Here is an 18,346-nt window from a genome sequence, read left to right on the forward strand (position 1 = left end):
TGTAGCACACTCACCCATTATCACCCTGAAGATCAGAAAAAAAGCAAAAGCCCAACATAATATATTTAGTGATATGAAAATGGAGAAACTTCCTTTAGAATATTTACCTAACAAGAATGAAGAATGAAACTTAAGATATTATACATCTCAAAGTGTAAATGTTACTAACTGTGCAAGCTGCAAGTCAGATTTTTATTGTTTATATTTCAACAAAAAATTGATACAGGAGGGGGTTAACATATACATTTTCAAAGATGCAAACTGTAGAAACTTAAACTTGTAATGTTCCCCTAATCTTCTAAATCAAAAATCCTGTTGCCAGTCAACACTGCTTTAGGTAAAAAAAACTTTACTTTCTTACACTTTACTTTCTTACAGCTGGCACTTATAAAGCTGCACTATAGGTAACAAATCTGTTTACAGTCAGCAATCATATAACTTTAAAATAATTTTATTGACCTTCCATAAAATTATGAAAAGACAGAGATCTATCCCTTGGTAAGTTAGATAAAGGACAATACAAAACATAAAGCAAAATGTATTCAAACTCATCTGACCTGCATATACTGAATTTAACATTTATGTATTTATTTTTATATTTACTAGTCACATAATATTTGTACATAATTTAGAATCAAATTTGGGTAATTACAATCCAAGCCTTTGTACAAGACTGTGCTGGGCATGAAGGCCAAGAGTTCAGGAATGACATAATGCACAACTGCTATATAAAAATCCAGTTGATGTATGCATGTCACAAATCTCACCCTTAAAGTATATTAGTCTTTATATTCCTCTCCTTGGCAATCACATTTTTTGATGAGTGAACAAGAGAGTATTATTTTAGTAACATCCAAAGAGAAGTAGGCAACTATTTAATTTGCTGTAAAAAGGCCTGGAGAACATATGGCTATTAGCTCAACACCAGCTTCAAATGAACAAGGGAAAAATTCCCTCAAGGCATTGGAGTTTTTCTAGTGGGTATAAGGGAACCAAACCTCTAAGTCTTAACATCTAACTACATGCTACATTAGTCATTTACCTGAGCTGCTGGATGCAGTTTTTTGTTTTTTGTTTTTGTTTTAAAGACAAATTGCCAGTGTGTAGACTTGATCTAACCCTAAGCCTAATTGAATTCTTAGGGCTGAAAGAGCCAACATTTCACTTCAGGTCTAGCAGATTAAAATCCATTTTAATTAAAGGATACAAATTTCTTGAAGAAGCTACTGTTGGGATATTTTCCATCACATGATATATGAGTAGAGTTTCTCCACACTCATAAAAGGATCTCTACTGAAGATAGGCTTCTGAAGAAGAGATACGATCCTCTAAACCAGGCTTCCTCAAACTCAGCTCTCCAGATGTTTTTGGCCTACAACTCCCATGATCCCTAGCTAGCAGGACCAGTGGTGAGGGATGATGGGAATTGTACTCTCAAAACATCTGGAGGGCCGAGTTTGAGGAAGCCTGCTCTGAAGCCTCAGATGAAGAGACTGGGTATTGTGATATAACAGAGACACCTCTATTGGATATTAATAGAACCAGATGTGAAAGGAAAATGTGAATAAATGAAAACACTTTCTGTAGGTTACGTAATGTAGCATTATCAAAAGCAATAATCTGGGAAACAAGTAAAGTTGTCACTAGAGGTCATATTATATCACAACTGCCTTCCTATATCAAAAAAGAAATGCTTAAAATTACAAAAGATAGAGATTTTAGAAAGCAAAAAGAAATTTAAACACTTTAAAGAACCATATGAGAACTCCACTGACAGTAAAGCTACTTGTTTTAGGAGAGCCTTCTGTTAGTCGAACAGAGATCAAATTGATATTTGGCACACACCCACACACCCGAAAAACTACTCTAAAACAGTATAGGAGGTGATGTTGGAGTCTGCAAAGGGAATTGCTGAAGATTGCCTTGAACCAAGTTTTGCTGATAGAAGCCTCAACTAGAAGCCTTCCATCAATGGAAATACACCAATATATACAAACTTCTATCTGTAAAAGGGTAAGTTATATAAGTTGTGATATTGTTATGAGTTAGTGAGTGGAAGAAAAGTATCCACATTACTGTGACCAGATTTATCACTCTTAACAATTAAACATATAGTAACAATGCCACTTATCAGAATAATGGGGCCAATTATGTTATTTTCTGGTAAACAGATGAACTATTAATAATGGATCATGATCTTCTTCACTAAGAAAGCATCCCCACCCTCTAACTCTCCTCTTCATACCAATGGTATAACCTCAATGTCTGAAGTGCCTGCTTCCCTCCAGTAAGGTGACTGTTTTCTAGAAAGTGGCAATATTTCCTTCATTACTCCAGCACTAATTTCTCATTACTTGTAGGAACTGGCCTTTTGTTTTTTTGTTGCTCTCTCATCTTTTTAGATTCCTTCTGCAATGGTTCTAAATAAGCTTTGCCTCTGAAACTTGGCCTTCTTATGTACTAATCCATTTAGAGTAGAGGGAGGGATCTTTCAACATGGCCTTAGAGCTTTTGGCACTGAGGTCTTCTCGTGGAATCCATGCACATTTCCCTTTCATTCTGGACTCACAACTGATATGGATAAAAATGAAATGGGTTTCTGAGGAGTTTATAGTCATATTTTTCATTATGACTTATTTGCATTTGATAGGATTGTTATAGGATGTATGACATTTGTTGTATATATTGGCATTTTTGCAGGTTGTAAATTGCCTTGCGTACAGCAACGTCTTTGTCCATGGAGTTTTCTTGGCAGGGATACTGGAGTGGGTTGCCAGTTCCTCCTCCAGGTGGATCACGTTTGGTCCAAACTCTCCACTATGACCTGTCCATCTTGGGTGGCCCTGCACGGCATAGCTCATAGCTTCCCTGAGTAATTCAAGCCCCTTCGCCACGACAAGGCAGTGATCCATGAAGGGGCCAAACTGCGGGAGGCAGTGAAGGATAGGGTTGCCTGGCGTGCTCTGGTCCATGGGGTCACGAAGAGTCGGACACGACTGAACGACTGAACAACAACAACAACAGCAACGTAGGAAGGTGGTAAAAGTAATAATAATGGAATGAACTTCCCAATGGAAGAGGTACCCCATGTATTTTGGCTGGCAACATATATATATTCCATTACACCTCCCTCCCACAAAGCTGTCTATAAATTAGAAGTGCTGTCACTTCAAGACATAGAATGCAAAAAAATCTGATATGGCAACTTGAACTCTGAACAAATAATAATGAGGAGTCTGTGGTCAACCAAATGAGTGATATCATTTACTGAGGTAAATATTCTAGATAGTCATCCACAGTAATACTATAAACTCATCTAATTAATTATATACAAATTATAACTCAGAATGTAAGTTCAAGTAAAGAGTCAGAATATGATTTCCGAAGAGGAAATGTTTACAGAAATTCCAGGGAGAGAGAATGCTGTCCTCTATCTCCCCTCAGCGTGAGTGAAGATGGATAAACTAATCAAGAAGAAAACAATTTATGCTGTTGGAAGATCTCTGGAAGACACAACTAGCTTTCATTTTGCTGCACAAGATGACCCTTCCACTGAATTGCCAGGCTCCATTCAATTAAAGGATCGGTTTCATTATAAAACTAGGATAATCTAAAGGGGCTTCCAGTTACTGAACATATTTGCCAACAAATATGCACATTTGTATATTACATAGACATTACATACAAAATCAAAAAGAGAGGCATTAAACTGTACAACATCTTTACAATATTTCTACTTCCCTTCTGAGTGAAACTGTGGCCAAAACTTTTAACATATATTGGTTACAATTTGATAAATTTTTCTTATCCAGTTTACTTAATTGAATGTTTCTTGGTCTTCTATTGTATTTTCTCTACTGAAGCTCACATATCTTATTATAGTAGCGTATGAAAAATAAATACTTCATATCACCAATAGTTTAGAACAAAGGCAACAGATAAAAAGTAATTTTCTTAAATGTAGCCAACTTGATTTAGGGAGACTGCCACATATTTTTTTGACAGTGAAATAAATAAATATTATTTTCTAATTCCAAGTTTTATAGCAATTGATTTCTAATACAGCTACCTGTATATACAAACTTTTAAAAGCTAAACAATTATCTAATCACTATCCTAATATCTTGTAACTTCTAAGGTGTTTATAGACTCAATGGCATTGTGGCATAAAAGTGACAAACAATTGTTCGCACAGAAAATTTTCTTTTGTTTCCAGTATGGGTCATACTTACTTTGGCTGAGGTATAAGGGGATCACAGGTTTTTCATCTTGCTTTATTAAGAGTCCTTACTGCTGGATATTAGTGAAAGCTACCACATAAAAGAATCTCAGATCTCTCAAGTGCTACTGACAGGAAGATTCGAAGTTTTAAAGCACCCTAAACCAGTTCATGTTACCTTGCTTCAAAATTTATTGAGGGAGTTTGCTGCACCATGAATGTATGCTCCCTCCTCCTCTTACATTTTCAGCTGAAAAGAACACTTGCTGACATATAAACTGGGAAACTATGATTTAAACTGCGGTTTAAGTAGTTCTTTGAAACAAGGGTTGCAAACCAGTTTCAAACTGATTTGCATTGTTTTAATTCAAGGCATTTTAACTCAAAGATTTATATCAGTAAGAAGAAAACCTGTTTTTTATATAACTGATTTACCGGTAAATCAAGTTAAGCAAGTTAAGCGCAGGTGGCGCTGTGGGTTAAACCACAGAGCCTAGGGCTTGCCGATCAGAAGGTCGGGAGTTCGGGTGAGCTCCTGTTGCTCGGTTCCTGCTCCTGCCAACCTTGCAGTTCAAAAGCACACCAAACTGCAAGTAGATAAATAGGTACTCAGAGCCGTCTCATCCATTGGGGCTGGTGGCGCGGCGCGCCAGAGCGCAACGGCCCGGAGGGCGCCTCCGCCCTCCAGCCCCGCTGGCAGCGCCTGCCAGCAGCGCCCTCTGACTGCCCAGCAGAGCACAGGAGCGCGAGCTGCCCGCCCGCCCGATGGAGCGCGAGCTGGCCAGCCGCACCGCGCCCTCCGGCTGCGCGCAGAGCGCGAGCTGCCCGGCTGCGCCGCGCCATCCGGCTGCGTGCAGGAGCGCGAGCCGGCCACCCTCGCCTCCCGTCCCGGAAGCGCTGAAAGGGCGCGCAGAGCCCCGCGCCGCTCCAGCGCCACGCCCCTCATCCCCCGCTCGCCCACCCCCCTCCCAAGGGGCGGCAAGCGTGGGAGGGAGGCGGCGGAGAGGCGGCATGGCGGGGGCGCCGGAGGGATAGCCGCACCAGGGCGGCAGATCCCCTTAAGACGGCTCTGTAGGTACTGCTCCATTGCGAAGGTAAACGGTGTTTCTGTGCGCAGCTCTGGTTTGCCAGAAAGCGGTTTAGTCATGCTGGCCACATGACCCAGAAACTGTATGCCGGCTCCCTCGGCCAGTAAAGCAAGATGAGCACCGCAATCCCAGAGTTGCCAGCGACTGGACCTAACTGTCAGGGCTGGCTGGCTTCTCCTCTCCATACCACGACACCGGAGACTCCTGGTGTTTTATGGCTATTTATTTACAGAATTTACAAGCAGTCATTTTCACTTAACGATCATGCATCCGAGTCACTTAGTTCAGATACTTTCTGAGCTCTACGTTTCCCCGGCCAGCAACCCAGGAAATGTCGTTTGCCCCTCCTCTTGTTCGCCCTACTCGCGAGGGCTGGCTTGTACCCCCCCCCCATTCTGAGCTGGAACTCAACCCCTGCGTTTCTGGTGGGCTGCCTGTGTCTCTACTCCTCTCTGCCTGCTCCTCTGGACTGAGCCTTTCCTCCCCCTCCTCGGGTACGCCTCCTCCTCCTTCTTCCCTCATGTCTCCACCTCCCTCTGGGAAACTTGATACTTCTAACTCATCCCTGACACTAACAGTCAGGGGTCCCTTTACCTTTTAAGCAAACTTATTCAAATGTTTTTTAAATAATGGTGCAAATCTGATCACCAAAATCATGTTATTTTATCACTAAATATATTATCATTTGCAGGACTTCATTTTTACAAATAAATCTTGCATATTCTTTCTTGCACTACATACAATGTGCACTGTTCCCTTTTTAACCTACAAAATATTCCCAAAGATAATACAGAAATCTGCACATTGGAATTTTTTTGTCTTCTTTTCTTTCCAGAGTTGCTCTTTTCTATGTCACTCTGTCTTTGCACAATCTCACCCTCACAAGTAGAAAGTGAAACTAAAATGCCCACAACTGAAAGGTCAAAGCATTGCCTGATAGTTTACTGGGCAGACCAGAGGTGTTTCTCTTTATTGGGTGAAAAGGAAAAGTCTGTATTTTGTAGGGAAATATTCATAGCTAATAAATTATAAAATTGGTTCTTTATCTCAAAAGAAAAACCTCCTTTAACTCATTATGTTAAAGCAGTGGTACTGATTAAGTTTCCAGATTAAAAATAAAATAATGACAAACTTAAATAATACTAGTTACAGTTAGGTAGCCGTGTTGGTCTGCCATAGTCTAAATAAAATAAAAAATAAAAAAATTCCTTCCATTAGCATACACTTCTTGCATGCACACGAAAGCTCACACCAAGAACAAACTTAGTTGGTCTGTAAGGTGCTAATGGAAGGAAATTTTTTATTTTTTATTTTGTTTTAAATAATACTGTTTGTTAGTGCAGTTGTTGTTGTTATGATTATCATATCATTGATTTTTATCTACTCTAACACTGTTTGGCCATTTGGACAACATGGCAAACTATTTTGACAAACCAGCAAGTGTTACATCTAACCAGGTATGTGAGTAGATAAGAGAAAAGAGCTTATGTGAACCAACACCCAAGGCTGCCATTTCAGTTTCAAAAAGCAATCATGTATCACCGAACAATGGTGCCACATAATGTATAGATTTGCCCCAACACATTCTAAATCAACTCGGTAATGTAACTTCAGATATGTGCCATAATTCAGCAATATTCCATACATAAGTGGTATGATGCACATATACCCGCCCAGAAGGGCTCCCTCATTTATTTCAGAGGATTGGGGTGAATGATTACCAGTTGAGCTTCAGATACCAAACAACTTGAAGCCTTTGTTTTGATAACTGGGATGATGGCATTGTAGGTTTCACAAGATGGAACACTAACGTTCATTAAAAATAATATTCACCTTATTGTTTCATTGTTAATTTCATGGTTGTTATAATTCATGGGAGAAATAACTTAAAAGGCAAAATTATTCTCCTTCCTCAGATTCATCATGAATATTAATGATTCCCCCCCCCCCTAGAATACTGCTTACCTGGGACCCCTTCTTGCTACCTGGAAGATTAATTATAAGAGTTTTTCCTCTGATTCCGCATACAGGTCTGAAAAGAGAAGAGATTGTGATGAATATGAATGCATGGGAAACATGAACACTGGACCAAAATGTTTTATTATTCATAACTGTCTACCAATGGTCAAGACAGGGGAGGTCTTAAGATGTGCTCAGTAGAAACACACAATTCAATACAATGGACCAATTTGATTTAAATATATTTGATTAAAGTGTTCCATCAACACATTAAGCATGGTATGAGCGTGAAAGCTTTCCAAAAGTGGGAACGAAAGTAGCAACTCTAACTGTTGTAACAGTAGCAAAGCATAATTATTACATAGCTTCTCTTTCAAAAATAGTGCCCTGATTGATTGATTGATTGATTGACTGACTGATTGAACTAAGTAAACAATCTATGTTAGGGTTAGAGGGAATACTTTGTTGTTGTTGTGAATACTTTGTTGTTGTTGTTGTTTTCTATTGATTTATTGGTTTGTTGCTTGTATAGGATCTTTTGTTTTTTAATTTTTGATGCATTGTTGTGTTTTTATATATGTTGTAAGCCACCCAGAGTGGCTGGGGAAACCCAGAAAGATGGGTGGGATATAAATTATATTATTATTATTATTATTATTATTATTATTATTATTATTATAAAAAACATTTTTGTTTGCTCAGGTTTAATGAGCTTTATGCAGCTATTGTGTTGTATTTCATTGCTCTGCTCTGTGTCTTGTTTTAAATTGTGAGTTTCTAAAGTTTTTTTTCTTTTTGACTTTGCTTTTTTATTGTAAACAACCTGAGATACAAATAGCAAAAAGTAATAACCAAATCAATTTTCAGAAAAAATATTGCTAAGATTAAGGATCCAGAGTACCCTTCAGGATTCTAACACTAAAGAGTAATTTACTGACTTAAATGTGAATATCATAATTTTATATGGCTTTTCCCTCCCCTTTTATATTCTCTGGATTCATGAAGTAACCATTAAAATCCAACATAAAAATAAATTTTGTATTCTGTATTATCTAGCTGACTATACCTGCTACAGTAAGACCCATAATATGCTATGAAGGGTGTAAAATAAAACACATAATTTAATTAAGGTCTAAAATACCGGTACATTCTACAGATGAAGTGTTAATATAGGTCTTTGATTAATTCAGACATGTACAGAAACTCTGTTTACAGAGAAATGACAGCTTTAAATTGCTTTAAACACTAAGAATTTCATTAACTTTATTGCAAGCTTATGAAATTGCATAAAACACACAAAATCCAGAGCAATGGTATTTAATAGATTTCTAAATTTTTACTTATGAATGGTTACCTAACAATTCCAACACAACAATTCCTATCAGTAGGCTTGAATGGTAATTTTTACTGATAACTCTTGAGATGCATAGTCTGAAATGAAAGGCTTATATTTTGATAGCCTCCCATCATATTATCTGAAAAGCAAAATTTATGCATTATCTTCATGGTATCCCTAATTTTCTTTAAGTCTTGTCTCACATCTTGTTGATCAGATGACTATACTTTCTGTTAGATTTCCTGTCTTTTGCATTAAAAAAATTTCTCTGGATTTTATAGCCCTTGTGGTGAATATTGAGAAATTGTGGGGTGCAGATAAAGTAGAAGCACACATTCTTCATTAAAGAAGTATTTTTACCTGCTACTATATTTCTGTCCTAAAAATTTTCAAATGAAGTTCTTAGCACTATAACCCTGACTCACCTGAATGCATAACAGCCAGGGCTCCAGGCACTTAGCTCCAGCCACGTCATCATCAGTCTAATCATCAGTTCAAGGCAGGAATGAATCCATTTCCTGGTTCATTCATCCTGATCAGATGTTCAGTGCTATGAACAATAAGCTGATGAATGTGAGCCCTCTGGGGCTGAGCCAGGACAAGAACTGCACATACTGCTCTTGCTTGCAAATGCAGATTCTCGTGCAGCTAGGAATACATGTGCAGAAGACTGCTTCTGTGTATGTAAGGCATTACCGTATATACTCGAGTATAAGTCGACCCAAATATAAGCCGAGGCACCTAATTTCCCTACAAAAATGTGGGAAAGCTTATTGACTCAAGTATAAGCCGGTTCACCTTTGCCACTGTGGTAGAGGAGGAACGAGCAGCCCAAAGCAGCCCTTTGGGCTGCTCCTTCCTCTTCCTCCTTTGCTGCTGTGGAGCTCACCCCGTCGCAGGGTTTCGAACCGCCATTCTTCTGATCAGCAAGCCCTAGGGCTCTGTGGTTTAACTCACAGCACAATGTTCCCTTGTATTATACAGAGAAGGCTGGGATCCTGTCCTGTTTAAGCAGGAGCCAGGGAAAGTGAGCACCTGTGGGGTTTTAATACTTCCTTAACTGATAGGCTTTCTGCCTTCTGGGGTCTCAAGTTTGCATTTATGTGAGCAGTTCAGGAATGGAACAAGCTGCCTGGGGAGAGTAAAGAACCACCGTTCTTGTACACTTCTTAAGGAATGGTTGACTTGAGTATAAGCCGAGGGCAGCTTTTAAAGCACAAAAAGTGTGCTGAAAAACTAGGCTTATACTCAAGTATATATGGTATTTCAACTAGGCATATTTGCAAACAACACCAGTGCAGGAAACAAAGCAAAGAAACCTTAAAGGTACATTGGAAGCACCATTTGAGCCCCAATATGCTTTAAATCAAGATAATCAAGGGCTAGCAATAAAAAGGGTATTAATAATTTCAAATAATCACAAAAACTGTTAAAAAATAAACACATTGTGACTCATTCAAAAGAAAAATATGGCACAGCTTGTTGAATGGAAAAGCCAAGTCACAAGTAACTGTTTCACAGAAATATAAACTCAATTATTTCTCTTTAAGAAAACCCGCTCTGAATCCAGTACCAAACCACAAGTATTTTCAACAAACACACATAACAATCTATAGTAAAACTGTATGTTTATTTACAGATTGTAGACAACCAGACTCCTAAGATGCTCTTTCTGATACCCCTAATTTTATAAGAACAAACTCTCAGCATACTATAAGCAAATCAGTAAGGAATCAGTATATATTAATTTTATTGTCAATTTTTCTCTATCCATATAGAAAGTGATCACTATCCTTTTGAGCTTATTTTAGATTTCAACATTGCTGGAGGTCAGCCATCTTACTGACATAATTGGAATGAATTGGGGACAAGAAGAATGAAGTGGTCTGAGGCTCTCTGCCTCTTGGATTAAATTGATGAGATCTGATCAATTAATAATACTTCATCCTCATTGTCTTTTGTGGAAAGCCTCTTTTTTAATTATTTACCAACAGGCAGCAGACAGACCTTTTCTAATTACACCATATATCGCATATCAGAATTTTGGGCCGTCCACTGTGTGGTTTGATAAGAATTGCAAGAATGCTAAAAGGACTCTGGTTAAATTATCCAGACAACATTCTAAACTAAAAATGGAAGTAGCCACTGAACAGCTCATCAAATTTAGATCACTTTATAAATTCCTCATACATCAAAAAAAAGAAGAAAGTAAGAATATAATAGAACTCAGTGGAAAGTTTTAGACTCGGCTGTCAGAGAGTTTTGTGTGTAAGTTTTGGGCTATCGTTCCTTGTGGACTGGCTTAGTGAAGAAGGGTTACTAAAACTCAGATTTCAACTGATGATAAAACTAATTATTTCACAAAACTATATAACTCTTCAACAGCTTCTCATCCCCTTTGGTGGATTATTGAGTCTTCCCTAACTGGGATCCAACAACTTCATGTATGGTCAAATCTCTGAATGATCCAACTAAGTCATAAAGGCCACAAGGGAGAATCACATGCTTCTCAAACTGCTTAATATGCATTCGAACTGTGGCATCCTATCCTCACTAAATTGTTTATTGATACTGGCTTGACAGGCTTAATTCCTTTAGGGTTGGAACTGTCTGTGGTTTATCCTTTGTAAAAATCAGTTTGTTGCATGTTTCCTGTAAAACTTATTTCTGCTTAAGTTGCAGGCAACTGTATTCTGTCTAAAGAGCAAGCTGGGGTTAGAAATTCTTATTCTACTATTAACTGTTGCCCTACTCTGTTCCATCTTATTGGGGAAATGGTTTAAAATATCCATTGTTGACCTATCCTCAGCTTTTGAGTTGCTAGATAGAAGCAGTCTGTGGGCTAAATTGCTGCCCTGGGCTGCCGATGCTTCTTCAAAGTCTGGGCCATGATAATTTGTTAAAATTAAAGTAGGCAGGAATGTGCCATCTGACCGAATTCCAACTATAAACATACAGTAGTTAAAAAGAGGAATGTATTTTGGTGCTTTTTCTTTTCAGCCTTTATGTCAATGTTCTGGGTAAATTGTTTGGGAAACTTGATGCCATAAGAAATAGAAAGGTCAGCATCATTCTATTCACGGGGCCCAATTTCTATCCGAAGGAACAGCTTAGTATTAATTTTTTTTCCTAAAACTAAAGTGCTCACATTCAGTAAATGATCTCCCACATATAACTGGATAAATCATGTTGTTATTTAGGGGTTCACTTTGCAGCTAATTCCTCTTAGATGGCCCATAAGGATGCTACTCTAATTAAAGTAAGACATCTTGTTGGAACTATTTTGAATTCTTTTTATACAAAGGGAGGACAACAGGTTGCTCCAGCCCTTAAAATCTTTTTGACCAAGGTTGATCCTTCCACGTTTTCGTTGAACACTGTCCAGGAGTTGGAGAAAGTTCAAAATTCATTACTAAAGGAAGTACCGCTTTACCTGTTGGTACTCCTGTTGCTTATGTTGGTGCAGAAGTAGACTGGCCCTCTGTCCAGACTAAAATACAAGTCAAATTATTTGAGATTTTCTAGGCTGTATCCATGCATCAAATCAGCTCATCAGAAAGCTAACTATTTGGATCTAATTAGCAGAGCTGCACAACTGATTTATCCATATCCGGAACAGAGTTGATTTGTGCCAAATCCAAATCAGGCCAAGGCAGCTAGAAATCGCTACAGAGCAGTCCAGGTGGACTCAAATTGATCTGTAGTGATTTGTGCCAATCTGGAACTAAATAATAGTTCATCTAAGGCCAAGGAGAACTATAAAGAAAACACTAGGGGGGAGAGGGGGGGGAAGTCATTTGTGTTCCAGAAATATGATACTCACTACTATAGCACAAATGGATAACACATGGATGTTTTGGGCTGCCACTATTATCTCATGCACTAACATATCTGGAACTACAGTCTGTCCAGTGCCCCAGAAGATTCCTTCATCCCTGTATAGTCACATAAAGATGGAATAAGTGACATTCCTGATCTGAAATTTGTTGCATTCCAAACTGGAGAAACACTAATAACAAAGTATCAGAAATTTGAACCCCAGGTTTACTCCTAAAATGGAGTAACTTCTAGGTTGGTAATTATCAATTTTTTAAAAAGTGGGGGTGAGGGAGATTGACTACACGATCATTTTCTCAATAACAGAGATGAATGCTTGTCTAGATCCTGGAAAAGAGTCTGTATAGGTAAGGCAGATATGGGGAGTTGACAAGAAGGAAGTGAGACAGGAACGAGCAACCAGGAGAAGGCTGGCAAAGTGAAGGACTAACAACAGGGTGGGGCCCAATCAGGAACAGCATTTGTGCACATGGAAATGTTTGTTGGCTGATGCCAGCAAGGGTAAAATAAAGCCCAATCACAGTGGGAAAGGGGTAGAGTTATTTGGGTCCAAGAAAGCTTGTAGCATTCCAAAGACATACACTGAGTCAAAGAACAGGGTTCTAGTTCAGTTAAAAGAAAATATGTGGTGAGGACCATGACAATAACAGCAGTACATAGAGTCTCTAGCTCACCATTACGTGTTATGAACCAGGCCGCTGTAATTATGTCAGGTCACATAGGAAGTTTAATTAGAAGGTACAGGGGAAGGGGGAAGACTCTATTTGTGGTTGCTATTTTCAGCAGCACCCTTGTGTTCTTTGCAAAATGCCATTCCATCATAAGCTACACTTATCTCTTAGCCCCCCCCCCCCCACTTTGCATTGACATCTCCTGTACACATATGTGAGGAACCTTATGCTCCTTATTTCAACTCACAAAGCTGGTGTATCATGTTCTAAGGCTGTTAACTTCATTTAGTAGATGTGCTATTTGTGAAAATTTTATGAGTGCAGATTAGTTCAATCATAAATAGTGCCACTAAGGACAACCACTGAAACACCCCTAATTTTTAACAATGTAGATTTGGTAGATAACTACCACCATAACTCAGAATATTTAAAAAGTTTCAGATTCAGAAGAATCTAGACTTAGATATAGAATCTAAATGTATCGCTATTTGTATACAAAAAGCACCATGTGATAATTTAACAAAAGTGGTTAGGACAGAATAGTATTAATGGTCTAGAAACAGCACCTCGTAAGAACAAAGTGAGGGAAACACTGGCAGGTGAAGTACTGATTCATATAGAATAGATATTTTCCATCATGTAATGCTACATGATCACCAAGTGTATTTTAGCACACCATTTCACTACTGCTTCATCCAGCGGATGACATCCAGAAGCAATTTTTGCAATTGGAGCTGCCTCAACACTGTAATTGAACAGTCTTACTGAACAAGTACAGGTATGTTAAGCTGAAATCACATGAAGGAAAGTAGCTGACTAAATAGCCTCAAGTTACCAACAGAAACTGCATAGACCTTGAAGATGGATTCCAAACAGGCTTGTTCAATATTTTCTTACAGTTAGGGATTCAAGAAGGAAATGCCATTTGACATCTGTGAAGCAGATTTGTGTCATTTTCCTCATCTTGGTAAGTGTATCAAACACATTAGCAACAAAGCAAAGCAAAGTTAAAATAACTATCAGAAATACAGTAACAGCTTTGGTAACCATTCAGTAGCAAAGTCTCATGCCTGAACCAGACATGATAGTCATATATCAGTGTATTCCCTTCACATAATTAGCTTCCTGCAAGCTCTTCCCCCACCCCATTTTCCTCCTTAGTAGGGTTCCAATTTCAGAAGTATTATTGGTCGGGAGAAAAGGACTTGGAGAAAGGGAGTATGGAGTGGTAAGCAACAAGGCAAGGTTCTGTACTCCTCACCCATGCACCCCTTTACTTTTTAAAAAAGAGATACCCCTTCCCTTTCTGTATGGGGGGAACTTATTTAAAGTTAAGGTCATCAGCACCTTGCATACTCTCTTCGTCTCCCACTCACACAGCTACTCTGTATTCATGCATACACAAATCCATCCACACACATCAACATTCCCTACAACGATTTCCTTCTCCCCATCACACCCTTTTCCTGCTCTCCTCCCCCTTCTATCCCCCCTGCCTGTGGCAATTAGGTTTAGAGGGAGAAAACTCCCATGGGCACCAATAGGAGCTTTTTTCTGTTTAACTGCTGTGCAAAATAATTGTTGGTGGGGGTGGCAATGCACGGGTGAGGGTTAGCCTCTTTCCAGTTGCCATTCCCATGAAAATTGCCTGGCCATGTGACAATGGGAACTCTCTGCCTTCTAACATCACATGAGAGTGAGCAAGGCCAACAGGAAGAATATGCAAGGCAAATCCAAAGGCTCCACAAATTGGCTCCTCTATGTGATATGGGCAGATCTGTGTTTAAAGCCCACCCCTGTTTTAGAGTACTTCCAGAATAGTCTTTGTTCCCCAGTCATATTTCAAAGTCTTATGAGATTTACAGTTAATTAAGCTGCTTAACGGACACATTACACACAATCCCAATCACATTCATACACAATGACAATTTCACTGCCACTTTGGCGGCAAAGAGAAGAATAAAGATAATCCAATGCTTGAATGGCACAATGAACTGTCTAGTTTTGGAGATGAGACTACTTTTAATTTGTTTAACATTTTCCCCTTTTAACTGCAAAAAATAGAAATACAATAAAATAATGATAGGAAAGAAACCCAATGAACAACATTATTTGCTAGTCTTCTCTGCCATGGAAAGAGCAAAAACACTAACTTTTATAGAATACTCATAATGTGTTCTTGTTGAATTATTTATACTTAAGTATTTCATTTTACAATTCATCTTGAAAGCTAAATATGACCACCTAATCTCTGTTCCTCCACCCCATCATAATTATGTTCAACTCAAGAGAGGCACAGTATTAATTTTCTCTAATACAGACTTCCTCAACCTGGTGCTAGATGGTTTGAATGATGAACTCCCATCATTCCTGATGACTGGCTAGGCTGGCTGGAGCTGATGGAAACTGTAGCCAAAAACATCTGGGGGACACCAGGCTGGGGAAGACTATTCTAACAAATAATTAGTAAAGTGGATTTCCTTGAGATCTCACGAACCTGAACCAAGTCAGTTATACCTGTGTCATGTATAGATAGGCCACAATTCCATGACAACAACACATGTGTATACCATTTATGCAGCCTCTGGCATTAAAAAAATAAACCCTTCTTAGCGACTGCTCTTATTGTTGTTATAAAGTTGTTATAAAGCAGTTGTTATAAACAACTGGCAAAGTGAGAGAAAAGTTCTCATAAAAACACAGGGATATGTACCAAGCTTTGTTCTTTGCTAGTTTGGGGACTTATGAAATGACTATAAATAATTTATTTTATTATGACCAAATTATTTATTTTTATTTATTTTCTATATTTAAAGGAACAGTGTTTATGTATGTTCTCTGTTGAATACTGCTTACAAGCTAATCAATGATCATGCCATCTTAAAGTATGACTACATTAGAAGTTAATTTATTTCAGGGGAAACTTACAATACAGCACTTTTCTGGATTGTGTCCATGATAAGAAAATCACTGCTAGGTGAGCAGGGCTACTGAATGAAAGAACAAGCCAAGAAGTTGCTAGCAGCCATTAATTCACTAGACAGCCTTAAGCAAGTCAGCATTTCTCTGTATCAGCTGAAGTAATGTATATAAAGTGCAATGTTATTATACATGCAGATTCACAAGGTTTCAGAATAAGATCCTCAACCAGATTTTCCCCTACCAAACACCTCAATGTCATTTTTAATTTTTACCAATGCTAACCAATCAAAATGTCATTTTTTAAAAACTTAAATCAATATTAGCAATATTAGCAAAGCTCACTGAGCAGCACTTCCCAAGTGACCAACAAACGGTTGTTGGGAACTTGGGAAGTGCTGTGCAAGGGGCTTTGCAAGCACTCCCAATTTACAGTGTCTACCAAACCCCTTCTGGCCAAGTCATATATAAATGGGCCTGCTTTTGCTATCAGCTAAACATTAGGAAGAACTTTTAGACGATAAGAGCTGCAGGACGGACTCCCTCCGAAGATGGTGGACTCTGCTTTATGGGAGGTTTTGAAGCAGCAGTTGGATAGCAGTCATGCATGCTTCAGTTGAGGTTCTTGCATTGCAGGGGGCTGGACTACATTACCATCATGGTCCCTTCCAACTCTACAATTCTAGGATTCCGTGACAGAAGTCTATTGGTATCTGAGTAACACTGATCCCATCCAATACAACTGACGAGGTTGCTTTAAAACAATATCTTCCAGCAGGGCATCTTTCCATGGCTACTGCAAGATGATACTATGCCACAGCCTGTTAGGCCATGGAAGCTTAGCAAGTTCTTTATAAGTTTCAAAATAGTTTTGGCAGTGACGTGTAATTGTATTTGAAAGCATCTTCATTTTCAAGTTGTTATATTTCAGTTGCTCTTGTGGTCAGGAAGTGCAACAGTAGAACAGTAGAATCCTCCACACCATATCGAAAGACTGGAGCAGTCTCTCTTGGCTGATCAATCCTCATCGGGTTTGGTGAAGTCACCAGCTGTCTACACCTCTTCTTATTAGAACATCAGACAGAAAGTGGGCTACATTAGCAAAATTTTCATCCATGGCAATAAATTATCTCCATATTTGCAGTAGCTGCACATCAAGCCCACCAAGTTGTATTGGCCCCTTCAAATACATTTGAGTGGATTGTGTGGCAGGCTTTGTAGAATACACTTCAATGTAATAATCAGAAATGACACCAACTTGTGTGAACATAAATTTGTGAGTTATAGTAGCAAGGTGGTGAATAATTCCAGATACAATGTCCTGTTGTGATCCCTTTCAAGATTTCCATAATTCTCATGTAAATTGCTCAGACTACAAAGTTGGAATTGTCACTACTGAGCATTTAAGTTCTCTATAACTATTCCAGAATGTGGCAGCTAGACTGGTGACTGGGAATGGCCACTGGGACCATATAAACACTGGTCCTAAAGGATCTACACTGGCTCCCAATACGTTTCTAAGCACAATTCAAAGTGTTGGTGCTAACCTTTAAAGCCCCAAACTGCCTTGGCCCTGTATACCTGAAGGAGTGTCTCCACCCTCATCATTCAGCCCAGACATGGAGGTCCAACTTCAAGGAACTTCTTGCGGGTCCCTCACTGTGAGAAGTGAAGCTACAGGGAACCAGGCAGAGGACCTTCTCAGCAGTAGGGCCCTTCCTGTGGAGGGTTCCCATCAGATATCGAGATAAATATCTATACAACTTTTAGAAGACCCAGTCAGATGGGTGAGGTATAAATAATAAAATGCTGCCCAGCAGTTCAAGCTGCTATGTGGTCAGAAAACCTGGCCAATTACACATTATTGGTATTATCATTTTTAGTAAAATTTAGCAGCTTCTCTGACTTGTTAGATGTTGTGACACAGTGCATCTTTGTTGTTGCCATTTGAAAAACATACAAAGTTCACACTGATTCCTTTAAGCTTCAAACCATAGGCATCAGAACTCCAACAAAGTTTTATTTTAGGAGAAAGCAGGTAAAAATATGAAAATGAGAACTCACAGTAAGGTAGACCTGCAGCTCCTAGCTAGAATAAACCCTCTTCTAAATTACCCAGCTTACATCACCTCCTACAATAACCAGGAAATCACTTTTAAATAAAATGTAATGGTTTGTTCATGTTCCACAGGCCATGTGCCTCAGTTTGGCAAGTCAGTATTGTACATAATTGTTACCTTTATTAACAAGAAGCAGCTTTGATGACATGGTTCAGGAACACTGAAGTTAGTATCTATATGCTGTTTATTTTATTTCA

At 38.8% G+C, this 18,346-nt stretch overlaps 1 protein-coding gene across 23 annotated transcripts in view; it reads right to left on the reverse strand.

Annotated features, from left to right (window-relative positions):
• GPHN (gephyrin) overlaps positions 1-18,346 on the reverse strand; it is a 235,191-nt gene that overhangs the window by 97,629 nt on the left and 119,216 nt on the right. For all 23 annotated transcript variants that reach the window (XM_033147666.1, XM_033147695.1, XM_033147633.1 and 20 more), the window contains one exon: positions 7,273-7,339. In XM_033147666.1, the coding sequence (XP_033003557.1) occupies positions 7,273-7,339 (67 nt within the window). The remainder of the gene's footprint in view (positions 1-7,272; positions 7,340-18,346) is intronic.

This window comes from Lacerta agilis, chromosome 1 (genome assembly GCF_009819535.1).
Source record: "Lacerta agilis isolate rLacAgi1 chromosome 1, rLacAgi1.pri, whole genome shotgun sequence".
NCBI classification, from domain to species: domain Eukaryota; kingdom Metazoa; phylum Chordata; class Lepidosauria; order Squamata; family Lacertidae; genus Lacerta; species Lacerta agilis.